This window comes from Gopherus evgoodei, chromosome 3 (genome assembly GCF_007399415.2).
Source record: "Gopherus evgoodei ecotype Sinaloan lineage chromosome 3, rGopEvg1_v1.p, whole genome shotgun sequence".
Classification (NCBI taxonomy): domain Eukaryota; kingdom Metazoa; phylum Chordata; order Testudines; family Testudinidae; genus Gopherus; species Gopherus evgoodei.
The window spans coordinates 77,360,843-77,388,457 of record NC_044324.1 but is presented as its reverse complement, the minus strand read 5'-3'; the positions used below and the strand labels follow the sequence as shown (position 1 = coordinate 77,388,457).

Genomic DNA, 27,615 nt, shown 5'->3' with positions numbered 1-27,615 from the left:
ACATCAGATTACATTAATAATCTTTTACTTTCTATTGTCACCAAAGGTGATTGATTATTATTCAACGAATAATATAGGCAACCTCATTTTGCCATTTTCTACTGCCCGTATTATTAGTCAATTGCTTTTTGTTTTATATGAGATCTATAGCTGCTCAATTATTACTTGATTAATTTATTCTTTCAATAATAGCAAAATTCAGCATTACATTAAGTATTACATAATTTGTTGGGTTATGTGACCAGGCCCAACCTCACACATGCCAAAGCAGCAAGTAAAGAGTGTATCATTTAAGGTACGAACATTAGCTAGAATGCATTAAATGAAACAATGGAACATGACAAGAGCCCACATTTCACACACCTGAAATCATACTGTTAGGTCCTGATCCTGTAAACATTTACACATATGCTTCACTATGCTACTTTGAGTTGCTCCACTGATTTCAAGTGTGTAAGTGTTTGCAGGTCTGGGGCCTTACAGTATAGTAGAAAACATCCTTCTGACTCAATGCAATTTTTTTTGTAAGACTGCACCTCAGTCATTCTGAAAAAAAAAAAAAATATATAGCAGTACAAAAACTGGGCCGTATATTGGGATGGAAAGTTTTTTCCTGTTACAAAGTTCTTTATGTGACTGGAATTTTTTTAGTATTAGCATGCAAAATTGAAAGGCATCAAAGAATGCCTATAAAATTAATATAGAAAATTTGTTTCTACCCTTTCAGGTAGATTCTCTTTCTTTGTTTCTAATTTTTTATTCACATGACTTGTGCCACAGAATAAGCAGTTTCTAAACTGCCTTCCCACAATTCCTGCAAGCTTCCCAACAGCTTTCCCATTTCCAAAAACACCCTATCTAGAGACCCGATTTCAGTTGTAGTATTCAATGGGAATGTTGCCACTAACTTCAATAGGAGTAAAATCGGGCCAGAAAAAATTGAGTACAAGTCTGCCACCATAAAGTAACACCACTGCCTATCTGTAATAGAAATTCTTCTTACCTGAAATCCTTTGATAAAGTTCTGGACAGAGAAATCATGGTATAAAAATATGTTGATTAGAACTTGCAACACTTTCTCACTTAGTTTAAAGGGAAACTGAGTTGTCAGAAGTAGCTGCAGGAGACAAAGGGAAAAAAATATTTCCTTGCTAAATGTTACCTGAATAGATTACATTTCAAGGTAAATGTAACTGCTAGTAGCAACAGCCAATTATTATAATGAACCTGCTTGAATATGGAAATAGCAAAGCAGTTAGATCTGCATTTGGTTCAACTCTCAGAATGTGCTAAAATTAAACTATATTAATCGATTAATGCATGTTGTCATCTTCAGCCAAACCACATGTATTTCCACTGCTGCAAAAACATACACACTTTTATTTAAAGCTTATGATTCCACCACATCCTGAACTTTATATTGTCTGATTTTAGTTATATTCAAACTTGGCATTAATTTTACTTATAATTTTTCAAATTATGAATGATAAAACAAATATTTCAGCATGCATCTGGGACAAAACTACTTTCTGCCAGTATATGCAATAGTTTTGCTGGCACTCTACAAATGCATTCCACTGAAATCACACAAGCAAAGTGTCTGCATGATGGGACCTTATATTTGGATAATTCTGCTCATTTTCAATGGGCTGCAGAATTCACATTAAGCTGCAATTTTCAGTGTAAATATAAGCCATATGAAGCCATCTCTATTTACAACTAAGTGAATCTTACTTCAAAGCAGCACTATAATAAGGGGAGTGAATGAAAACCGTATAGTTGTGTGTGCATGAACGTTAATACAAACGAGAATTGAAGATATATGTACTGAATAATTTCTGAATGGTCTCCAACACTGTGTGAAGAGGAAACTCTCAACATATGAAAGAAAGCTTAAAGACATGGGTATACAGAGAGTATTCAGAACATATGGCTCTCAGGAACAGATCCCACTTTAAAAGCTTCACACTAGTCTACTCTTAAAGCACAAGATGCTATGAATTCATACACCATATTTGTACACATCTATTCCCCCCTCATTTATCTAGAAATGGAATTACCTTGTCAATTACTGTAGCCAGGTGCTCCTTGCAGGAAAGAGACTGGAAAAGCTCTATACACAGCAGAGAAGAAACAGAGTGAGGAAGTAACCTGTGGATGATCATTGGAGACGTGGCAATTCCAAAAATGAGTACAAGAGGGAATTCATGTATGTGCTGACTAGACCACAAAGTAGGGAAGGAAAAAGAAAACATAATAATTATGCGGGTTTCCACAGCACCACAACCACAAAGCAACACAGTATATTCACAATACAGCACTACTCTCAAAGGACTAGGCATCAGAAAGAAACAATGTAAATGGACTGCTACAATTGGAACAAGATGAGTTTTGATTTGAGAAGAAAATGAAAAGGGTAGAACAAAAATTATAAGCACCCAAGGGAAAAACAAAATCAAACTGTATCCTGAGGACCCAATCTTTAGGAAAATGCTTGTAAAACATCTGCTTTTAGTGTTACAGTACAGGAAAGGTTCCCCTTTGCTAGTTTTACCAAGCTGAAAAATTCCAAAATATAATCTTCTAAATATGCCTTGAAATTGTTTTCATTTCTAAGGAACAACTTTAATAAATAGTGTTGAAAGGCTCACATGGATAAAAATAATTAAATGGTAAATGAAATTATTATTTACTCTTTGAATTGCAGTAGGACCTAAGGGCCACAATCATAGATCAAGGTCTGATGTTTTTGTGTAAGACACCGTATAATGACAAAAAACAAAGAGCCCCAAGACTTTAAAAAGTATTGTAGTTTGCTTAAAAATAATAAAATAAAAAAATGAAGCAAGACATTTAGAATTAAACTTACAAGAAACCCAACTTTCTGAAAGTATGGCAATGCAGTTAGATCATTCAAACAATTTTAACTTTCCACCCACATTAACTTCCTGAGACGAACCAGAAACATCATTCATCTGAATTCCGAATTGCCGTATCAGATCTGACCAAAGCCTCTAAGTTCACCAGTCCTATCTCTGATGCAACCAACAACAAATGCTTCAGAAGAAGGGGATAAAGTGATCCATAACTGACACTTACACAAATTAGAAAGACATGATGGGTGAGGTAATATCTTTTATTGGACCAACCTTTGTTGGAAAGAGACAAACTTTCAAGCTACACGGAGCTATTCCTCAAGTCTTGGAAAGATACTCTGTGTGAAGAAGACCTCTGTGTAGCTCAGAAGCTTGTTTCTCTCACCAACAGAAGTTCATCTAATAAAAGATATTACCTCACCCACCTTGTCTCTCTAATATCCTGGGACAAAGACGGTTATAACAACGCCGCATATTTACACAAATTAGCATTCCTATGAGAGAAGTTAATTCTGTCTCCTAGAGAGATGTGTGTTTGGTTTAGTATTTCTTAAAGAGTCTATATTCCTTCCGTGGGTGAAATTCTCTCCCCCTTGACTTCATCTTGTTTTTATCCTAGCACACCTGTGATTAATAAATACAATATATGAACAAGAACACCACCACCACCAGACACACCACTTTTTAAAATCTAACTAGACTCTTTGCCTCAACAACATATTGTGGCAGTGAGTTCCATAGTTAATTATTTGTGGTGTAATTCATGTATCTTTCGCAGTTTTAAACGTATTACTTTTTAATTTCACTGTTTATCAAGTCGTTCATGTGTTAGGAGGAAAGGAAAATTGGAATGCCCAAAAAGCACTTTCCATACATACACACACAATAAGTTTTAGACCTACTAAACACTCACTCGTTCTTTCTCTAAAACAAACAATCCTAAACTTCTAAATTTCTCTTTGTTTTGGAGTTTTTCCATTTCTCTTATTTTTGCCCTCTCTGGATCTCTTCTATTTCTAGTTCATTTTTTCTGACATATGATGGCCAAAACTGAGCACCGTGATCAAATGAGGGTCTATTACTGCTTTATACAGAGGTATAGCCTCTTTCCCTTTTCTAGTTTCACGTATCCAAAACCAGTGGTTATACAATTTAACACTGCCCTTAAAGTTCACTAATATATTAAATATAGTCCATTACCGATCTTTGTGGCACCCACTACTAACTTTCTTCCCTGATGAAAACTGACTATTCCTCCTTTTTGCTCTCAACCTCTTAGCCAGTTTTCAATCCATGACAGGGTTTCAACTCCAATCCCATAACTATAACATTTCCTTAGCCACTTTTTATGAGGGCTTTTGTTGAAGAATTTTTAATCAATCTTAAAAAGTTATATATAGCATCTGTCTTTTATCTACTATTCTGTTGGCTACCTCAAAAAATTCTAACAGACTGGAGAAGTAGGATTTTCCTATGCAGAAACCGTGTTTTTTGTTTTGTTTTTTAAACTTTATGTCATCAAGATGTTTTAACTCCATCTTTAGTATCAGGTAAATTAGTTTGTAATAACAAAGTAAACTGCATTTGTCTAATTCCCAGGAACCTCCCCAGCACCTTCTTTAAAAGATAAGGCACAACACTGACTGACTTCTAGTCCAGCAGTACAGTACCAGATTTTATGGATGACAACTTTTAATTGTAGAGTTACTGCACTGACGCTAGACTTCTTCTATACAGGTCTTCCAGGGGGTACATTGACTCATCTAGATATATGCCTAGTTTTACAACAGGCTACATAAAAAGCACTAGCAAAGTCAGTACAAACTAAAATTTCATACAGGCAGTGATTTGTTTATACTGCTTTATATATACTATAACTGAAATGTAAGTACAATATTTATACTTCAATTGATTTATTGTATGGTTACATGGTAAAAATGAGAAAGTAAGACTTTTTCAGTAACAGTGTGCTGTGACACTTTTGTATCTTTATGTTTGATTTTATAAGCAAGCAGGTTTTAAATTGGGTGAAACTTGGGGTACATAAGACAAATCAGACTCCTGAAAGGGGTACAGTAGTCTGCAAAGGTTGAGAGCCACTGCTCCAGCAAACCACAGGACAAACATCTGAACTTATCAGCTGCTGGAACCCTCCCACTCAACTTCAAACATGTGACCTCAGCTATTCCCCATCAGACAAGCACCAGGACAATAACCACCCCTTCAAGACTTCAGAACATTGGAAATGAGATAGTATTCTAACAGTTCATCATTTCTACTAACAACAAGTGCTTGTTTTTCCACTGCCTGCTCACTTGCACTACTACTGCGATTCTCAAAATTTCGGATTCAGTTTTCCATCTTCTCCATGCCCCTGTAAAGGGATACTGCTGTCTCAGGATTTTACAATCAAGAAGGGATATGTTGTCACTCCAGTTAGCTGGGTGATCAAAAATGAGGTCTGAGAACCCTGTTTAAGCCTAGCCTGGATCTCAGCAGCTGTATTGAGAAGCTGTACCCGAGTTACTGTGGTCTCATAGACTCATAGACTCTAGGACTGGAAGGGACCTTGAGAGGTCATCGAGTCCAGTCCCCTGCCCCTCATGGCAGACCAAATACTGTCTAGACCATCCCTAATAGAGATTTATCTAACCTACTCTTAAATATCTCCAGCGATGGAGATTCCACAACTTCCCTAGGCAATCTATTCCAGTGTTTAACTACCCTGACAGTTAGGAACTTTTTCCTAATGTCCAACCCTAAATCTCCCTTGCTGCAGTTTAAGCCCATTGCTTCTTGTTCTATCATTGGAGGCTAAGGTGAACAAGTTTTCCTCCCTCCTCCTGATGACACCCTTTTAGATACCTGAAAACTGCTATCATGTCCCCTCTCAGTCTTCTCTTTTCCAAACTAAACAAACCCAATTCCTTCAGCTTCCTTCATAGGTCATGTTCTCAAGACCTTTATCATTCTTGTTGCTCTTCTCTGGACCCTCTCCAATTTCTCCACATCTTTCTTGAAATGCGGTGCCCAGAACTGGACACAATACTCCAGTTGAGGCCTAACCAGCGCAGAGTTAAGCGGAAGAATGACCTCTCGTGTCTTGTTTACAACACACCTGTTAATGCATCCCAGAATCATGTTTGCTTTTTTTGCAACTGTATCACACTGTTCACTCATATTAAGCTTGTGGTCTACTATGACCCCTAGATCTCTTTCTGCCATACTACTCCTTCCTAGACAGTCCTCTTCCCATTCTGTATGTGTGAAACTGATTGTTCCTTCCTAGGTGGAGCACTTTGCATTTATCTTTATTGAACTTCATCCTGTTTACCTCAGACCCTGTCCTCCAAAGCAGTTGCAATCCCTCCCAGTTTGGTATCGTCCGCAAACTTAATAAGCGTACTTTCTATGCCAACATCTAAATCGTTGAAGAAGATATTGAACAGAACCAGTCCCAAAACAGACCCCTGTGGAACCCCACTTGTTATACCTTTCCAGCAGGATTGGGAGCCATTAACAACTACTCTCTGAGTATGGTTATCCAGCCATTTATGCACCCACCTTATAGTAGCCCCATCTAAATTGTACTTTCCTAGTTTATCTATAAGAATATCATGCGAGACTGTATCAAATGCCTTACTATAGTCTAGGTATATCACATCCACCGCTTCTCCCTTATCCACAAGGCTCGTTATCCTATCAAAGAACGCTATCAGATTAGTTTGACACGATTTGTTCTTTACAAATCCATGCTGGCTATTCCCTATCACCTTACCACCTTCCAAGTGTTTGCAGATGATTTATTTGATTACCTGCTCCATTATCTTCCCTGGCACAGAAGTTAACTAACTGTCTGTAGTTTCCTGGGTTGTTTATTTCCCTTTTTATAGATGGGCACTATATTTGTCCCCTTCCAGTCTTCTGGAATCTCCCCCGTCTCCCATGATTTCCCAAAGAATAGCTAGAGGCTCAGATACCTTCTATTAACTCCTTGAGTATTCTAGGATGCTTTCATCAGGCCCTGGTGACTTGCAGGCATCTAATTTTTCTAAGTGTCCTTACTGTTGCTGCACCCCATCAACCACCAGTGTCACTCGGACTTCTAGGGGCATATCCAAAGATTTTTTGTGCTGCATTTAGCTGAGTCACTGTACAATTCTCTTCCAGTGAATATGGAGAACCTCTCTGTCCTTCTGGGCATATGGGAAGAAACATCGGAGAACCATCAGCAACTCGAGTGATTTGCCTGCATTCTTGTGGCAAAGTGGGCAGGTTACCCCCCCCCCAAGCAAAAGTGACACCTGAGCTCCAGCCTTTAATTTTATAGCAACAACTAGAAAAAGTGGAAAGGAGTAAAAGGGCACCAGTCCAAAACCTCAGGGCAACATTACCTGCTGATAACTATGAAGTCCTGAAGTACTCTTGTTGGAAACTTTCCATGTCCTTGAAGATAACCACAACTGGAGGAGATTGCCAGTGTCTGGAAGAGGAAGTTCTTTTTTTGCTTGGAGTTTCAGAACCTGTTTTCTTTAAAGCCATTGTCCATATATTATAAAACAGAAGTTGGGAAAAGACAAAGTAAGTCTCTTGTCTCCCATGTTATAACACTCTATTACCACATGGACAACATAACCAAAATAAACAAAATTAGCCGTGTTTAAGGAACACATGGTACTTCTCTAACTGTGTACATTACCTCTGTTCCTCTCCTGTGACCTAAATGAACCAGTTATAACAGAGAATAGGTAAGAAATCTATTCTTCAACAAGGGCCAATCCGGCCCTTACCTCTGCAGAGCCCTCTAGTGTGGGTCCACTGGGCAAAGGAAGGGACAATTTGGGGTGGGCACACAGATTTGCACCACTTCTTGTGAAGATCACAGTAGCAAGTCAGGCATGCCTGGGAACTGAAAAGTGATGAAGCATCCTCAGTAGCACAGATTCTCTAGTACTCTGCTGTGCTAATACTATAAAGGCTATTCCAAATTAGGTTAAAGGAGAATCTGCATAATGACTTCCCAGCACTGGGAGCAGAGAGTAGGATTCTTTTTCCTCCTGTCCCTCAGTAGATCTCTCCTGTACCTCAGCTGACATACTCAAACTACTTGGGCAGGTTGCTGGAACATGGATATTTAGGTCCCAATTTAGCAGAGACTTAAGCACATGCTAAAGTCCATTTCTATTCAACAAAGTACATAAATCCCACTGAAGTCACTGTAAATACAAAGTTATAAGGAAAATTATTCTATGCTTTTTTGTCCAAATTACCCAGTAGAAAACCAGAGGAGACCCTGAGAGTCTCAATAAATTTTGGTAAAATATTTGTGTTCCTAATTTTTAGTTTTTCAATGGTGAGAAAATATAAAACATTTGGAAGGTTTCGCTATTATTAACTGCCTGTATAGTGCAGGCTTCAGATAGCTTGTGTAAAAGGCCAACTTAACACTGATCATCTGTTCTTTATACTTTGTTTTTCAAAACAAATACTTCAAGGATCCTGTCTGGAGAGAACAACATTTGGTAGGAAGTCAGATTTGAGTTGTAAGCTTCCACTTCCAAAGGATTAGAATAAAACAACCTTTTTTTTTTTTGAATTATGAAAACACTTTCAAAAGTGACCTTTCAAAAAGACAGACATTAATATTTAATTAGAAACTGAATTCATACTCATGAAAGAATACTTTTAGGTTCTGATGGTCTCAGAGTCAGGTATCACCTAGTACTAAATGAAAGACTAGCTTTGCTAGTGTTTTGACTATTAGATATAAGACTGAGTCATGCAATCAAAATTTTATGAGACTTAAAAGCCAGATATTTTGTAGAATGGCAGTATGAAAGCCTACCTTTGTTACATTCTCATACCATTTGGAAAGAGAAGCCATTGAGCAGCGTATCTTTTTCTGGGAAATGTTAACACACTCCTCCTCTTCAGATGAGTCCGCATCTACATAGCAGTCCATTAGCTGTCCCATCAGTTTCTGAAGCAGATGTTTTATGCCTTTACAACATATAAACACACAATGAAGAGACTCTCACCTAATTACCTAGAATTCTAACCCTGCACACCTATTTCTGCCCCCCACCCCGATCATCCTGTTTTTGTCTTTTCTTCCCCTTCCCCAAGCTCACCCTCTCTGCAGAGCATTATTTTCAACTTCCCTAGGCAGCTCCCAAACCTCCATAGATCAGGACTCCTGTATATAACAATAGTTAACACTACTAGCTTTGTCTGGTGGGGGAAGGAGGAAATCAAAGGGTCAGACACTGATCCTGCCTCTCCCCCAGGCTTGAACAATACACTGTTTATGCACTACCTTAGATTAACCTAAAGTTAGACTAAAAGGCTAAACAAGAGATCTGAGTATATTTCTTGGAGTGATTTTAGTCTTTTGAGTTTACAAAAAGGATATATTTGGAAGAAAATGTTATTATAGATATTCCTGATTACAGTAAAACAAGTTGCTATATTGTACACATTGAAGCTCATATACATAGAGCTTTAAAGAACATAGATGATGTTAGGTTTTTCATACAATATAAATACGTATCCATGAGGCATTAAAAAAAAAGGTAGTATTTTTCTGAAAATATGTAAAACTTAACCAAAAAACAAAAACAAAGAACAACCCAGGTGTGATTCTCCTCACTATGAAAATATCTCAGAGACATGAAGTTGGTGGCTGAAAGAGAGGAGACTAGGATTTGCATAGGGAGATTTCAGTTTTAATTGAATATTTGTTGTGACAGACTCAGTATCTTTTGGGACCACTTACTAAAATTTATGAATGGTTTACATGTTTGTGCTCTAGTCTACTCTATGGAAGAGGGTTATCACAGCTCCTCCAGAACTAAAACTGTGCATTGAGGAAGGTGATTAAGGTGAGTCACTGTAACTAAACAACTCTACAGACGTACAACCCTTAGGGAGGTTTGCATATAATAGTTCAAACTAGGTGTTCCAGAGACTCAAACTAAGAAGTGGCTTTAGGTATAAAAAACTGAGCTTGAATTGACACAGGTTCTTTCGATTCAACAAACAGACCCTGCTGAAAGGTTGGAAAGATTTTGGCTTACTAGGGTCCTATAAGACTGGTGGGTGACTCCTGATCTGTTTAGTGTGTGTTTAAATCTGTTTATTGGGCTCTCTCTCACACACAAAGCTTTTGCCCTAAGAATAAATGTACGTGCTTAGAAAGAGCTGTTTGGATTACTGGTAAATCACACCTGTCATGACACTTGGAGAGAAAGATAAGCCCAGGAGCTGGCCTTGAGGCAGACTGTCTTGCTGCGGATGTCACACTGTATCGAATGTGGCCATGCAGCTGTAAAACCCCCGGTTAAAAAAGGGAATTCGACAGAGGTCCCTTCCCAGAGACAAGTGATAGCAGGAGGCTTGACACCTGATTGGGCACCCCTAGAGTGGACCAGAGAGGGAAGAACACAGGTGCAGTTACCCTGAAACCATGACAATTGTTACATCTGCTTCTTCCCGATGCTTACAATAAGAAATGGTTGGACCAAATAAAAAATTCTAAAAGAAAAAAAAAATCTTAAAATATGCAACAGCTTTATTTCAAATTGAACAGGATGACAAAGATAGAATAGTTTCCCACAAGAAGTGGTGGAATCCTCATTGTTTTGAACAAAACTGGACATAACTAGAAAATGTATTGCAGAGAACAATCCCACATTGTTAGGAGATTGGACTAGATGGCCTAAAAGGTCTTTTCCATCCATAATTTTTATTATTCAAAAATATAAAAAAGAATTTATGGTTAATGGCATGCACCATTTGAACAGGTTGTTAAAGCTATTACATTATATACCTGGGCATTCTTTGGCTTGCAGTGAGACTACATAAGGAGTAACATTATCCTGAAGAACCTCTGAGAGACTTTTAAATGTCACGTCATGATCTGTAACATTTACACCTAGAAGGAAGAAAAATCAATACTGGATTATCCCCGTTTATTATCAGAATCACTGAATGAGAAGATATCCCAAATAGACAAGAAAGAGAATAGAGAAAAAATGACAGGTCACCTATAAGTTATGAAGAAAATTTGTATTCAGAATTCCATATTAGTGATGGCTGATTAGAATCAATGGTAACACAGATTACTTTCTCTCTCTAGAGACAGCAACAGAAATATCCCTCAGGCTCCTTCCACGAGAAAGGTAGGTAACGGGCACCTGAGACCTGAATATTTCTCAGTTATTTTTTTCAAACAGCTGTTTGATCCCTTTTGATCTAATTTGCATTGGAGTCTACTTAACAAGCTGTCAAAAATACTCTCTTTAGCAAGAATGAGGAAAAGCCAGTTCTTTTGTTATTTAGAATTTTGAAGGGATAGAGAAAGACAACAAAAGAATCTTATATTACCACAATACCAGATCTCAGAACTAAAACAGGTTTTATCATCATCTCTCTTCCCACCACAACCTCCAAAGAGTCTAAAGATTAGTGATGTACACATTAGATTTTTAAGGGGAAATTGAAACAGAGCTGCTTAGTTATTTCTTTTATCCCCACTTCCAAGGAGAAAGGGCTGGAACTTGGAAGATCTGAGTTCAGTTACCAACTCTGCCATAGGCTCCCCTGGATTTGCGTACAATGGGAACATTTTCTAACCGATTGTAAAACTGTTTCAGCTAAACCAAATTAAAAAAAAACAAACAACAGATAGAACCATAGCACAGACCTAATGTCAGGAGGACCCTGAGAGCGGGGAAAGTCCTAGAACCCAGGCTTCAGCCCGAGAGTCTACGCTGCAATTTTACAGCCCCAGCCCAAGTCAGTTGACACAGGCCAACCAAAGATGTTTTCTTGACATGCAGACATAGAATCATAGAAAATTAGGGTTGGAAGAGACCTCAGGAGGGCATCTAGTCCAACCCCCTGCTCAAAGCAGGACCAACACCAACTAAATCATCCCAGCCAGGGCTTTGTCAATCCGGGCCTTAAAAACCTACCCTAAGGGCAATATCCTAGCCCCACTGAAGCCAATGACACACTCCCACTGATTTCTGTGAATAAAATCCTTGCCCAAATATCTCTTTTTCCCTCACTTCCCCATTTGTCAAAAAAAGAGACAATATATACAATTGTATCTAATGTTAAAAAAGCAACTTTAGACTTGAGATTAAGACACCCCCCCCTTTTAAATATAATGACCCCCATGAAGGCTAATGGTAATAGGCCTGTAACAGGGTCAACACCTGCCTCTCATGCATGCCTCCATTTCTCTGGCCGATAGTGCCTGCAAACACAATTCTTTTCATGGGGGGGCAGAAGGGCACCCACATCTCGTGGATGGCCTCCTTTCTTCTTGGTTAGGTGCGAGCCTGCTTTTTGTTTTTTTTGTTCTTTCAATGGGGTGGCATCCTCCTCTCGCAAGCGCTCCCCATCCCCCCTGGTTCTCTCGGTTGGTCTTTGGCAGCTCAGCCCTCCGGCCGAGTCGCACATGCTGTACCCTCTTCCAGGATATACAGTCGCAAGTGCTTATCCCAGCTCTGATAATGGGGCTGTAGCTCTTAGGCTTCTTCCCAGAAACACTGTCTTCTTCAGACACCTTGCCAGGGCAGCAGTCCTCCCTGGGTTCAGTCTTTAACCAGACCAGCAGGGCCCATCTCGGTACCTTCGCCTGGTCTGAGTCCTGTGACCGCACTGACCTTTTCATGGTACTGCTGCTCTTCTATCCAGCCAGCCAGGCACCCAGTCTTTGGCAATCTTCCCTGGGCTCAGTTCTTCCTCCACAGTGAGCTATCTAGGGACTTGCTGCTCAGCCAGCCAGCCAAGCACGTGGTTCTCCCTCTTCAAGCTCCAGGAAGGCACTGAAGGCTCCTCTGCTGCTTGCCTTTTATCTGGCCCCTTACTGGTCGCTCCAGAAGCCCCTCTGATTGGCTGCCCTTCCACAGCCCGTCTAAGCTGCCTGGAGGACTTCTCGCTGCTCTATACTGGGATAGGGTGATGCAGGGCTGCGAGGCCTCCAGACCTAGTCCAGCCTGCCACAGGGTCTCATAAATATGGGCTGCTGTTGGTAATGTAACTCCCTGGGTATTGCATTAGCTTATATGATTTGAGAGTGCCCCAATATCAAGAATCTCTCTTATGAGATGGGTCAAAGGACCAGTTTGAAATTGGATGCTAAGTTGAAGCCCTCCCCCTTAAATTTCATCCATGGATATACTCCTGCTATCTGGAGGTTACGTGGTAACAAAGCAGCAAGGTCCCAATGGTCAACAATGGTAACTAAAAAAAATTAATCCTGAAAAAATGGAAAAAAGTCAATCCCCACCAAACACTGATGCGTAGCTCAGTGATATGGCTGACTTTGCATCTGACTCTCATTCTGCAGAAGAGAAATGTCCAAAAAATTCAAAGCTGACTTTTTAAGAGGTCTATGATTATTGTAGCTCTTGAAGATATAAATGTTGCTTCCCCTCCTATCCCTGCTCTTCAGTCTAACCTCTTTACTTAGAGTATTATGATGAATCTGGTGTTTTGGTATATTTGTTGTATTTGGAAAAATAAAACTATAGGCAAATATTGTTCTTTTTTTATTTATCTCAAAGGAGGATTGGGAGAATAAATTCATAAATATACATGAGGCACTCATATCCCATGGTAATGGATGCCGTATTAAAAAACCAAGATAATCAGACAAACCACACAGCACATTGGTGGTAGAAATGGGAATAGAGGCCAAATGTTCTGATGTCCACTCCCTCCTACTGTCTAAGGCAAAACCTATGGTGGAGATGCTCTCACACTGTGCTTTCATACATATGGGACAAACGAGAGGAGAACTAAAACTGAAACAGCTTTCCTCTGATTCTTGTCTGGTAATGTTTCTGAAGTTCAGGCTGCTTGCTCCAACAGCTGGAAGGCTCCAAATCAATTTCCTTTGATCTTTAATCTCATCTAGAGATTTGACAGGTGTACCACAAAAAGTGTCTTAAAATGCAAAAAGGTTACCTAGGACAAGAGCTGCAGTAGGAATTTCACTGGATTTCATCCGACACATCCATTCTGTCGTCTTTGTTTGGAATTCAGAGTGAGATTGTCTCAGAAAACGTATTAGGTTATCAAATAATTGTTTATTCAGTTCTTCTTGTATTTTCTAGAAAACAAACGCACACACACAGCTTTTATTATACATAGGTGGGAAGACACTGGAATCCTCCTTTTCCCACTTCCCTCGTCACTTTACTGGTTCTTAAAAGCCCCAAAGCAAATTATCCAGGTCCAATTCTAAATTAATATTCTGTTTTTATGCCAATTATGACCAGAGTGTATAATTTATTAGGTGGCAGAAACAGAAGTGCTGCTTTCCGTTTTCCCTTGATGCTTTGATCAAGTATCCCAATAATTCAGGGACACTGCATCTTTGTTTAAGTATGTTACTGCATGACAGGTTGAACAGTAATCTTAAAAATGATTCAGGCATAGAGGAGAAAAAATGTATTTAGCTATGAAAACGCAAGTGACCTCCTGATGTACAAAACAGTGCAATTATTTTCTGGCAGGATAGCCATGCCTACTCCTCTGATTCCTATTGTCTTACAGAACACCTATAAGCATTTTCTGTGTGAATTCTACAGTTACACAGGAGAGTCAACATTCAATTCCTTTAAACCTAAACAGAAAAAAAAAATCAGCTAAGGAAAGTATTAGTCCTAAATGATGAAAAAGGATCTTCAGCCAATATACGCCTTATTTGTCATCATTCCTCTACTCTCTTTTATCCTTGATAAATTATTTTCATACTAGGATCAACGGGATAAAAAAAATTAAAAAAAAATGAATAAAAAGACAGATACTTTTGCAGTATTTTTCTATTTCCTTTGATTATCAAATGTGTTTATTTGTTGTTCTCTACCTCCAGCCCAAAATATTCCTGCTGCTGGAATAGACAGAAAAGTTGTCGTTCTGTTTAGGAATATCAGAAAATGTAATGGACAGATGGTTTCATCTCCACCAACCAAAACCTAATCACATACTTCTTACAACAAAAATCACTTATGGGGTTGGCTTTACGGGCGATGACTAGCCAGCTGCCATCTCTTCTGAGCCTTAGGTATCTTAACACTTTATTTGCTTTTTTTACCACTACTGCACATTGAGTACATGGTTGCATTGAACTGTTCTACCCAGACTCTTGAGCTGAGTGAATAATTTATTTTTTGATTCAGTGGTCAAACAAAAAATCCACCCCCCACTACCCAAATTTGCTTTGTTTCAAACCAAAACCTGAATTTTTTAATTGTTTGTCTCAAATGATAATTTTTTTTATTCTGGTTGAATGAAACATTTCAAACATCATCTCAAAATGAAATGTTGAAATGGTTTGTTTAGAAAAATGTAAAAAAAAAATCAGACTTTTTCAAAATTTTTCCCCAAAACTATTTGCAGAAGTCGATCTGCATATTAATAATAATATTAACAATAATTAATAATAATGAGGTGAATGGAAGCAAGCCCCGATTTAAACATATATCTTTGGTAAACACAGTCAGAAAAGTATAAAACCCCACTACCTAGCACTGCTTTTATGTTTTCAGTCAGTTATATTAAGTTCAGCATAGGCTGCAGGTTCTTCAGGGGGAGAGAAACAGGTGAAGATGGAAGGCTAGTAGGCAGAATATCTTCTGGGATTGCTTTCCCTCAAAAAAATCCCACCATAATAAAAATCTCTCTTCATCTGCTCCATCTTGCAATGATAAACTAATTAAAATGTTTTGGGCTCCTAATTATAGGCTACTTAATTTCATAAGGCTTCAAGTAACCAAGAGGTTGAGGAAACATTTTATTTTTCCTAAAACAGTCTGCTTCATTTGAGGTGGTTATCATTACAGGACTTCTCACTGGTATATAAAAGACACTTGACATCAGACTAAGCGCTCAGCCATATTAGCACGTGTCCTTCTTTCATTCACCGGCGTGCATTCTAATCCACAATGGATCTTGAGATGCCCTATACCCCACAAAACTGAGATTTAGAGCAGCCTAAACTTCACTGTGGGTTAGAAAACACACAACTGGATTAGAAGCAGACAGTGGCAATACACCAGGATACAGTAAAGAGGACCATCAGTAAGGTAAGGAGGGGAAGCTTATGAATAAGAATTGGTAAGTGTGTCATGGTTAGAAACAGTGTACCAGTGGTGTTTTTTATATGTTCCTCATGGAGGTTTCAGTCTCACTCCACATTTCTGGCTCTCTTCCTGCCTCAGACCATTCATCTTTTCTACAGGTACAGGAAATCACTCAGAAAATAAAAACAAAACAAAACCCCAGAATGGATTTAAAATGTAAAATGTATAGTTAGTATTAAGTAGCAGGACCCACCTCTGTTTCAGAATTGATCTGCTTCCATAACAACTGACAACTAGCAAATCGAAGACCGCTGTCCTCTGAATCATTTTTACCTTGACTAAAATAGTCAGCTGGAAAAATACAAATAAAAGGCAATCATAATGGTGTTTGTAAAAACAAAACTTTTTTTCATAAGAAAACTAGACAATGGCTGAAAAGGAAATCTATCCTCATTCATAACAAGCCATTATTTATCTACTAACTTCATGTATCTCTATCAGGTAGGCAGAACAAGTGAGGGAAATATGCAGAAGCTGTTGCCAGAAGGAGTTGGTGAATGAGCTGACTTTCACCACTGGACCCAGACTGAGACAAAAAGATAAATAAATATATACAAACCTAGCTCTTATATAGCACTTTTTATCTACAAATCTCAAAGCAGTTTACAATGGAGGTCAGTCTCATTATCACTATCTCTAAAATCCAGGAACAGAGAGAGGTGACTTGCCCACAACCAGCCAGCAGGCCAGAGGCAGAGCCTGGACTAGAATCCAGATCTCCTGAATCCTTGTCCAACGCTCTTTCCAATAAGCCAGGGGTTCTCAAGTGTATTCTTTCTGAGGCCCTCCTCCAATGTGCTATAAAAATTCCATGGCCCACCTGTGCTACAACTATAGTTTTTCTGCCCATAAAAGCCCAGGCCAGAGTTTGGGGGTAGCAAGCAGGGCCATTGCCCAGGGCTCCAAGCTACACGGGGCCCTGCGAAGCTAAGTCGCTCAGGCTTCGGCTTCAGATATGGGTGGCAGGGCTTGGAGTCCTGGGTTTCAGCCCCAGGCCGGAGGGCTTTGACTTTCTGCCCTGGGCTCCAGCAAGTCTAATGCCAGAACTGCTCGGCATATCCTCTGAAACCTGCTTGCAGCCCCCCCGTGGGCCTCGGACCCCCGGTTAAGGCAACCCTGCTTGGCAACCATCCACATCCTGCCCTGCAGCTGCATAAACTAGCATTGTCTTCCCTATTATAAATATCCCCCTTCCCAAACTGTCCAACATGTTTCAGTCCATCTCACAGCGCAAGCAACCAGCCAGTCATGGGGTCTTCCACAGTGCCTTGCAGTAGGTCTCTGGTCCCAACTCTATTATTTCACAGTGGAGATGCTGTTTATACCAGAAGAAACTAAACAACTTGGGCAAGGACCATCTTTTTTGTTGAGTGTTTGTACAATGTCTAGCCCAAAGGGGTCCTAGTCCATGATCAGGGCTCCTAGAATAGCATAATACAAACAACTTTTGCCACTATATCTTATTCCAGTTCCCCAACCAGAGAAAGCATATTTGTGGTGGTATCACAGCATTTACATTTGCCAACATACCTATGTCAGTTGGGGGTGCATGTAATTTTTTCACACTCCTGACATATCCTAGCAAAACTTTTAAGTGCAGACCAGGTCTAAGTTTCTGGTCCCCATCTCCAACCTTTCCTCACTCCCCCGAACTTTAAAGTTAATAAGCACTTCTTAAATATCAGACCCTCTTTGTTAGCAGTGTCCTGATGGTCTCTCTGCTGAGACATTGTGCACTCAGCTTCCTAGGTGCTGCTTTGTTTTAGAACCCCTAAACCCTGCCTTCAGCCAAGAAGTAGAGGCAAAGCTGGAAGGAGAAATGGGAAAATGAATTTGAAAATAAAATAATGTTTTAATTTAAAAAAATCTCCAATTACAATCTTACTTCACATAGGATTCCCCTTTTAAAAACGTGCATGCAGAGCCTGTAACTACCTTTAACTCTCACAAATGCAAGTCCGTCAGCATGACTTGCTGTAGCTTAGAGTTGTGGTCATCAACCAGGGGTCTGGAGCCTCCTGGGGTGCCACGAGCACATTTCAGGGGGTTCCCCAAACAGGACCAGTGTTAGACTCACTGGGGCCCAGGGCAGAAAGCCTAAGCCCTGCCATGCACAGCTGAAGCCCAAGGCCCTCAGCCCCACTACCTACAGCTGAAGCAGAAGCCTGAGCAACTTAGCTTCACAGGGCCCCTGTGGCGTGGGGCCCCAGGCAAATGCCCTATTTGCTACCCTGTAACACCAGCCCTGGCTTTTATATGTTGTGGCAGAGGTGGGCCATGGAGTTCTTATAGCATTTTGAGGGGGCTCAGAAAGAAAAATGTTGAGAACCCCTGGCTTAGAGAACAGCTAACACTACCTGGAAGGGTACAATGGCTGACGGTTATATAAACAGTTCAGTTAACTGTCAGGGCAATGCAGGATTGAATGCAATGATTGCTATTGCAAAGAGAAAAGTTAAAGACATGACAACAAAAATAAATGTTACAATAGAACTGTAAGTTCCCTTTAATAATCAGGTACTAAGCAATCAGCTGCAGTCTAGTTTCTAGAAATTACTCCTGGGGGGATTCTGCAGGACTGCACTCCCGCAGAAAATAACACCCCCCCTCCCCACCCGCCCTGATTTCTTGTGTTTCCCTGCAGAAAATGGCAGGGAAGTAAAGGGAAGAGCATGGGGGCAAGGGGGTGACCATGGATGCAGTTTTTTTTGGGGGGGGGGATTGCCCCTCTCCAAACAGAGGCGAGGCATGGGAGGGCATATGGGGTTACTCAGACTCATAGGTCAGAAGGGACCAACATGATCAGCTAGTATGACCTCCTGCACAAGGCAGGCCACAGAACCCTACCCATCCACTTTTATAACAACCCCTAACCCAGGACTGAGTTATTGAAATCCTCAAAATTGGTTTGAAGACCTCAAGCTGCAGAGAATCCACCAGCAAGTGACCCATGCCCCACGCTGCATGGAAAGGCGAAAAATCTCCAGGGTCCCTGCCAATCCGCCCTGGAGGAAAATTCCTTCCCGACCCCAAATATGGCGATCGGCTAAACCCTGAGCATGTGGGCAAGACTCACCAGCCAGCACCCAAGAAGGAATTCTCTGCAGTAACTCAGTTCCCATCCCATCCAACATCTCCCCGCAGACCATTGAGCAGACTTATCTGGTGATAATCCAAGATCAATTGCCCAAATTAAACTATCCTATCATAACATCCCCTCCAAATACTTATCAAGCTTAGTCTTAAAGCCAGATAAGTCTTTTGCCCCCACTGCTTCCCTCGGAAGGCTGTTCCAGAACTTCACTCCCCTAATGGTTAGAAACTTTCGTCTAATTTCAAGTCTAAACTTCCTTATATCCAGTTTGTACCCATTCCTCCTCGTGCCTGCATTAGTACTAAACTTAAATAATTCCTCTCCCTCCCTAACGTTAACCCCCCGATATATTTATATAGAGCAAGCATATCCCCCCGCAGCCTTCTTTTGGCCAGGCTAAACAAGCCAAGCTCTTTGAGTCTCCTTTCATAAGGCAGGTTTTCCATTCCTCGGATCATCCTAGTAGCCCGTCTCTGGACCTGTTCCAGTTTGAATTCATCCTTCTTGAACATGGGACACCAGAACTGCACACAATATTCCAGATAGGGTCTCACCAGCGCCTTATATAACGGTACTAACACCTCCTTATCCTTGCTGGAAATACCTCGCCTGATGCATCCTAAAATCGCATTTGCTTTTTTTAACAGCCGTATCACATTGGCGGCTCATAGTCATCCTGCTATCAACCAATACCCCAAGGTCCTTCTCCTCCTCTGTCGTTTCCAACTGATGCGTCCCCAACGTATATCTAAAATTCTTATTATTAATCCCTAAGTGCATGACCTTGCACTTTTCACTATTGTATTTCATCTTATTACTATTACTCCAGTTTACAAGGTGGTCCAGATCTTCCTGAATAGTATCCCTGTCCTTCTCAGTGTTAGCAATACCCCCCAGCTTTGTGTCATCCGCAAACTTTATTAGCACATTCCCGCTCTTTGTGGCAAGGTCAGTAATAAAAAGGTTAAATAAGATCGGTCCCAAAACCGATCCTTGAGGGACTCCACTAGTGACCTCCTTCCAGCCTGACAGTTCACCCTTCAATACGACCCGCTGGAGTCTCCCCTTTAACCAGTTCCTTATCCACCTTACAACTTTCATATTCATCCCCATCTTTTCCAATTTAACTAACAGTTCCCCATGTGGAACCGTGCCAAACGCCTTACTGAAATCGAGGTAAATTCTATCTACCGCATTTCCTTTATTTAAGTAATCCATCACCTTTTCAAAGAAGGAGATCAGATTGGTTTGGCCCGATCTGCCTTTAGTAAATCCATGTTGCAATTCGTCCCAATTACTATTGACCTCTATGTCCTTAACTACTTTCTCCCTTAAAATTTTTTCCAAGATCTTACATATTACAGACGTCAAGCTAACAGGCCTATAATTACCCAGATCACTTTTATTCCCTTTCTTAAAAATAGGAACTACGTTAGCAATCCTCCAGTCATACGGCACAACCCCCGAGTTTATCGATTGCTTAAAAATTCTCGCTAACGGGCTCGCAATTTCACGCGCCAGTTCCTTTAATATCCTCGGATGGAGATTGTCCGGACCCTCCATTTGTCCCATTAAGCTGTTCAAGTTTGGCCTCTACCTCAGTTGCGGTAATATCCACCTCCATATCCACATTCCCGTTTATCATCCCTCCATCATCGCTAAACTCCTCACTAGTCTTATTAAAAACTGAGGCAAAGTACTTATTTAGATATTGGGCCATGCCTAGGTTATCCTTAACCTCCATTCCATCTTCCGTGTATAGCGGCCCCACTTCTTCTTTCTTTGTTTTCTTCTTATTTATGTGGCTGTAGAACCTTTTATTATTGGTTTTGATTCCCTTTGCAAGGTCCAGTTCAATGCGGCTTTTAGCCTTCCTCACTTTATCCCTACGTGTTCTGACCTCACCAAGGTAGCTTCCCTTGCTAATCCCACCTTTCTTCCACTCCCTGTAAGGTTTCTGCTTTTTTCTAATCCCCTCTCTGAGTTGCTTGCTCATCCAGCTTGGCCTACAACTCCTGCCCATGGTTTTTTTCCCCTTTCTTGGGATGCAGGCTTCCGACAATTTCCGTAGCTGCGACTTAAAGTAATTCCAGGCCTCCTCCACATTTAAATCCACAAGTTCCTCCGTCCAATCCACTTCCCTAACTAATTTCCTTAACTCTTTAAAATTAGCCCTCGAAAAGTCAAAAACCCTAATCCCAGATCTACATTTGTTTATCCTTCCATCTAGTTTGAACTGAATCAGCTCATGATCACTCGAACCAAGGTTGTCCCCTACCACCATTTCTTCTACAAGGTCCTCACTGCTCACCAAAACCAAATCTAAAATGGCATCCCCTCTCGTAGGTACTTCAACTACTTGATGAAGAAATCCATCCATCACATCCAGAAAAATCTGACCCCTATTATTCTTGCAAGCACTCGTCCTCCAGTCTATATCCGGGAAGTTGAAGTCTCCCATAATCACACATTCTTCTTCGAGTGATTGCTCATATCCATTCCAGTTAGGTGTACGCGCCGCGCGTGCACATTCGTCGGAAAACTTTTACCCTAGCAACTCAGTGGGCCGGCAGGTCGCCCCCTAGAGTGGCGCCACCATGGCGCTCCATATATACTCCTGCCGGCCCACCCGCTCCTCAGTTCCTTCTTACCGCCCGTGTCGGTCGTTGGAACAGTGGAGCGCGGCTTAGCTGACCTCCACTTCCCTAGCTACTCGTTTTCTCGTATATAATTATGCAGTTATAACACTTTTATATATATATTTGTATGGTTATACGTGTTTTCTTTGCTAACATGGTTAGTTTAGTTAGCGGGGTTCAGGAAGTAGCCCCTTCCATGAGCCCAGTGCCGGAGCCATGCATGGCTCACCGGGTTTTAAAAGGGGCCCGGCTTGCCAGAAGCCGCGGCCGAAGAGAGATCTACATGACTCCTGTTTGAAGTGCCTCAGGGAATCACACTTGACAGATAAGTGCCCCATTTGCAAGGCTTTTAAGCCGAGAACAAAAGGTGCGGGACTTTCACTTACCCCTCCACCTTGGGCGCCGAGCGATGTTCAAGCGGCGGGCAGAAGCGCCTCCTCGGCACCGGACCCCGCCGGTACCACCAAGGCCTTTCGGCACCGACCGTCGCCGGCACCGATGTCGACTCGGCACCGCTCCCTTCTTCCGAGGTCGAGAGAGTCTACGATTCCTGCTGGTGCCTGGCGGCTCCCCGGCACGCGCCGTGGTTGAGCCCCCTGCTCCCGCTGCTTCCGTGCCACCTGCAGCGCAGCCAGAGAGCTCGCCTAAGTTGCGTTATCCGGCACCGTCACCTGCAGAGGCACCGATGACTTCGGCTCCGTCGATTCCAGTCCCCCAGGACCATGGAATCCGGTGCCTGGCAGCTCCCCGGCTCGCGCCGTGGTAGAGCTTACTGCTCCTGCTGCTTCTGTGCCAGCTGCACCACAGCTAGACAGCTCGTCTAAGATGGCTCGCCCGGCACCGACGACGTCGGCACCGTCGATCCCGGTCCCACGAGGGCCGTAGAATCCGGTGCCTGACGGCTCCCCGGCACGCGCCGTGGTTGAGCGTATTGCTCCTGCTGCTTCCGTGCCAGCGGCACCGCGGCCAGAGAGCTCGTCTACGTCGGATCGCCCGGCGCCGACACCTGCTACGGCACCGATGACGTCGTCACCGTTGATCCCGGTCCCACAAGGGCCGTAGAATCCGGTGCCTGACGGCTCCCCGGCACGCGCCGTGGTTGAGCGTATTGCTCCTGCTGCTTCCGCGCCAGCGGCACCGCAGCCAGAGGGCTCGTCTACGTCGGATCGCCCGGCACCGACACCTGCTGCGGCACCGATGTCGTCGGCACCGTCGATCCCGGTCCCACAAGGGCCGTAGAATCCGGTGCCTGACGGCTCCCCGGCACGCGCCGTGGTTGAGCGTATTGCTCCTGCTGCTCCGTGCCAGCGGCACCGCAGCCAGAGGCCTCGTCTACGTCGGATCACCCGGCACCGACACCTGCTGCGGCACCGATGGCGTCGGCACCGTCGATCCCGGTCCCACAAGGGCTGTAGAATCCGGTGCCTGACGGCTCCCCGGCACGCGCCGTGGTTGAGCGTATTGCTCCTGCTGCTTCCGTGCCAACGGCACCGCAGCCAGAGAGCTCGTCTACGTCGGATCGCCCGGCACCGACACCTGCTGCGGCACCGTTGACGTCGGCACCGTCGATCCCGGTCCCACAAGGGCCGTAGTATCCGGTGCCTGACGGCTCCCCGGCACGCGCCGTGGTCGAGCTAATGCTCCGGCTGCTTCCGTGCCAACGGCACCGCGGCCAGAGGGCTGGTCTAAGTCGGATCGCCCGGCACCGACACCTGCTGCGGCACCGATGACGTCGGCACCGTCGATCCCGGTCCCGCAAGGGCCGTAGAATCCGGTGCCTGACGGCTCCCCGGCACGCGCCGTGGTTGAGCTCCTGCTCCGGCTGCTTCCATGCCAACCGAAGCCTCTGAGGCACCGACAACATCGGCACCGTCGATTCCAGTCCCACAAGGGCTATCGAATCCGGTGCCCGACGGCTCCCCGGCACGCGCCGTGGTTGAGCATATTACTCCCGCTGCTTCAGTGCTGACGGCACCGCAGCCAGACAGCTTATCTAGCTCGGTTCGCCCGGCACCGGCACCTACCGAAGTCTGATGACCTCGGTACCGTGGATCCCGGCCCCACGAGGGCCGTCGAATCCGGTGCCTGACAGCTCCCCAGTACGCTCTGTGGTTGAGCCTGCTGTTCCCTGCACGCCGGAGATGTTACCAACGGCGAGGGCTCTCAGTGCCATGACAGAGTCAGTGCTGCCTGACCCGGGCACCGCCGGTACGGGTAATACAGTCTCTTCAAGGGACTGTCCCCTGTCAGTACAGCAGAGCGGCACCGTTCATGATCACGGTCCCGCAGACACTCCAAGTCCTGTCGGCACGCCGGACACCACTGGCAGTCCGGTGCTGTTTTCCTCGGTACTGGTCACACTCGCTGCACCGGTCGGTATCCCGTTCGCCGACCCGCTATCGGCACCGTTCTGACATCTGGCACCGGGGCAGGTACCTTGACTCCTGTAGCTCTTCTCCGAGCCTCGAGATCTCGGTCGACCTCCCGACACCGTTCTGGTTGCGGGTCTGGATCTCGTTCCAGGTACCGATACGCCTCCCGATGCCGGTCCCCGGTGCCGAGTTGGGCAAGGTCCGAGTGAGTCAGAGACTCGGCCCGTGCCTTCTTTCGTACCTCCATGGCCGTCCGGACACGCATCCGTGTCATCTCATATGCGCAGATTTTATGCTCAGGACCACGATCCTGATATGATGGCCAGCGGGCGCCAGCCCCGAAGCAGAAAGAGCCTTGGCGAATGCAAGGTGTACTCTGCAGGGGCCCTGCACCTCTGGGTAGCAAAGCAACAAGCCTTGCTTAGCTGCGATAATTATAGCACCTGGGTGGAGGAGTTTCTCCCTCGAACCTCCCACCTGGAGTTCGCTGCCGTCTTGGAGGACGGGGGAGAGAATTTACCCTTTGTTGGTAAAGGCATCTTCGCGGCAGAGACAGCCCCAGACTGCGAAGCCTGCTGGACAATAGGGTCCTAATGCGTCTCAGCATGTATACGCCAGCGACCAAACGCAGGCCTTTATGGCCCCAGCCGCCATACTCTGTGCCTAGCCAGAGGCAGAACTCTGGAGAACGGCAAGGCCAAGGTGGTCGCAGATAAAAGTCAGGCCCCCTAAAAAGCCAAAGTCAAGGTCCCTCGCAATTACCACTGGGACATAAGACGGACCTTCCAAGGTTCGCCGGAGGGCGGTGTACCAGTCGCAGGACGGGATCCTGATCCCGCTTTCTCCTGGCATGGCCCCAGTTACTTTCAGATCGCTGGGTCCTGCGCACGATGGAGCATAGGTACCACCTTTAAATTGCTCCAGCCCTGTCCCCCTTCAGCGGACGAAAGGGGCTAGGGGTTTTACTCCCGTTATGCCCTAGTCACCCACTCGAACACAGGTCTCAGACCTCCCTGGTCCTGCATGGACTCAACCGGTTTGGGATAAGGTTGAAGTTCTGCATGGTATCCCTGGGAACCATTATTCCATCCTTGCCTCCTGGGGGCTACTATGCCGCCCTGGATAGGAAGGACGCGTACTTTCGCAATGCCATCTTCCCTCTGCACGGGAGATGCCTCCGCTTTATAGCCAGCGGTGAATACTCCCGGTTTACGGCCATAGTCGCCGCCTACCGTAGCTATGTCGGATATGCGTTTTTCCGTATTGGGACGATTCGCTTATCCGAGGAGACTCTGAGACACAAACCACTCAGCCCGTGGGCATCGTCACGGTCTTATTCACAGCTCAAGGCCTGATGATTACTATAGAGCAATCCACTCTGGTTCCCACGCAGAGGTTGGGCTTCCTAGGGGCGATCTTGGTCTCCTACCTAGCCGGAGCCTGCTTATCACAACTGCGGTTTTAGGCGATGGCAACAATCATCTGAGGTCTGAAGGCTTTCCCAACGACCTCAGCTCGTTCTTGTCTCAGTCTCCTGGGTCCATGGTTGCCCGCAAGTTTGTAACCAAACACGCCAAGCTCCGCCTCCGTCCTCTCCAAGTCCGGCCCACCTCGGCGTACCGCTTGGACGGGGAGCCAATGGTCATGGTAGTCACCGTTCCCTCGAACGCCTTAGGCTCCCTAGAGTGGTGACTAACTCCCTCCTTGGTGTGGACAGGGATGTGGTTTTATCCGCCCCAGCCCTCACTGCCCCTGACGGCGGACGCATCATCTCTCTGCTCGAGTGCTCATGGTCACCTCCGAGCTTAAGGCCTTCGGTCTTCTAGGGAGCTGGCATTCCTCATTAATGCCCCAAAAATGAGAGTAGTCCGCCTGGCATGCCAGGGGTTCCAGCGGCAGCTGCGAGGCCGTTGTATCTCGGTGTTTACAGCCAACACAATGGCCAGGTGCTTCATAAGTATTCAGGGGGGACATAGTCCTTCCCCCTTTTTTGTCAGGAGGCCATCCATTTCCGGGTCTTTTGCATGGCCCACTCGATGGAGCTGGCGACGTCCTTTCTCCCAGGCGTTCGGAACGTCTTAACTCTTTGACTCAGCAGGTTTTTCCTGTCTTACGAGTGATCACTCTGCCCCATGTGAGGCGTCCCGCTTTCCGGAAGTGGAGATGGTTCCTCACACAGACCTGTTCGCTCACCGCGAGAGCAGGAAATGCCAGGTGTTCTGCTCCTTCCAAGGTCTCTCCTCGGAATCGATCTTGGACGCATTCCTGATGCCGTGGAACGGCCAACTGCCTTATGCCTTCCCACTGTTCCCACTGGTTCGTTACATCCTGCTCAAACTCCGCAGGGGCAGAGCGTGCATCATCATGATCACTCCAGAGTGGTCCAGGCAGCACTGACATACCACGTTGCTCGGCCTGTCAGCCCAGACCTCATCACTCAGGGCAATGACAGGCTTCGTCACTCGGACCTGCAGCCTCTTCGCCTCACGGTGGCTCCTGCGTACCTGAGTCGGGGTGACAGGCAGCCTTCCACCTGGTCAACGTACCGAGCCAGGTGGAAGCGTTTCCTTTACAGCTGCAGTACGCTCGATCTTGCTCCTGCTGAGGTCTCGATCCCCTCTATTTGGCCTGCCTCTGGCCTTCAGCGGCAGGATCTGGCGGTATCATCGCTGAGGATACTCTCAGCAGCCATCCCTACCTTCCAGCAGGCTAAGATGGACGTTCAGTGTCCCACGCTCTATGGGTTCGAGGTCCCTCAAGGGCTTGGAGCGCTTGCACCCTCGGGTGCGCCGCCCAGCCCCGCCCTGGGACCTCAACCTAGTCTTGGCCAGACGGGTCTCTGAGATCAGAGCTCTTACGAAGGTTCCACAAAGACAAGGTGCAGTTATGACCGCACCCGGCTTTCCTCCCTAAAGTGTTTTGGCCTTTCATGTTACCCACAGCTCAACGCAATGGGCATAACCGTTGCACTCCTTGGACATCTGTGGAGTGCTCGCATTATATTGTGCTGACAGAATCATTGCCTAAGGCGCCCCAGCTCTGCCCCGGTAGCGGGCCAAAGGGAGGGCTTGCTTGTTTTCCTCTCAGAGGATCTCATCTTGGGTGATGGCGGACATCCCCACTTCTTATGATTTGGCTCATAGTTCCCCAAGCCACATCACCGTGCATTCTACCAGGGCTCAGGCTTCATCTGCCGCCTTGCTGGCTCGTGTTTCTACCCACGAGACCTGTCGCGAAGCTCCATTGGTCCTCGGTCCTTACCTTTGCTTCGCAGTATGCCCTGGTTCAGCAGTCAAGAGAGGCTGTAGCCTCTGGCTCGGCAGTTTTATTCTGCCACATTTCACTCCGACCCCACCGCCTTTGTAAGGCTTGGGATTCACCTAACTGGAATGGATATGAGCAATCACTCGAAGAAGAAAAGACGGTTACTCACCTTTGTAACTGTTGTTCTTCGAGATGTGTTGCTCATATCCA

General features: G+C 44.5%; 1 protein-coding gene across 1 annotated transcript in view; it reads right to left on the bottom strand.

Annotated features, from left to right (window-relative positions):
• Nucleotides 1-27,615, bottom strand: part of ORC3 (origin recognition complex subunit 3) — a 98,833-nt gene that overhangs the window by 50,112 nt on the left and 21,106 nt on the right. The window contains 8 exon segments of the mRNA XM_030555903.1: nucleotides 1,004-1,117; nucleotides 2,061-2,220; nucleotides 7,271-7,307; nucleotides 7,310-7,406; nucleotides 8,722-8,876; nucleotides 10,705-10,809; nucleotides 13,857-14,001; nucleotides 16,230-16,327. Coding sequence (XP_030411763.1) covers nucleotides 1,004-1,117; nucleotides 2,061-2,220; nucleotides 7,271-7,307; nucleotides 7,310-7,406; nucleotides 8,722-8,876; nucleotides 10,705-10,809; nucleotides 13,857-14,001; nucleotides 16,230-16,327 — 911 coding nt within the window.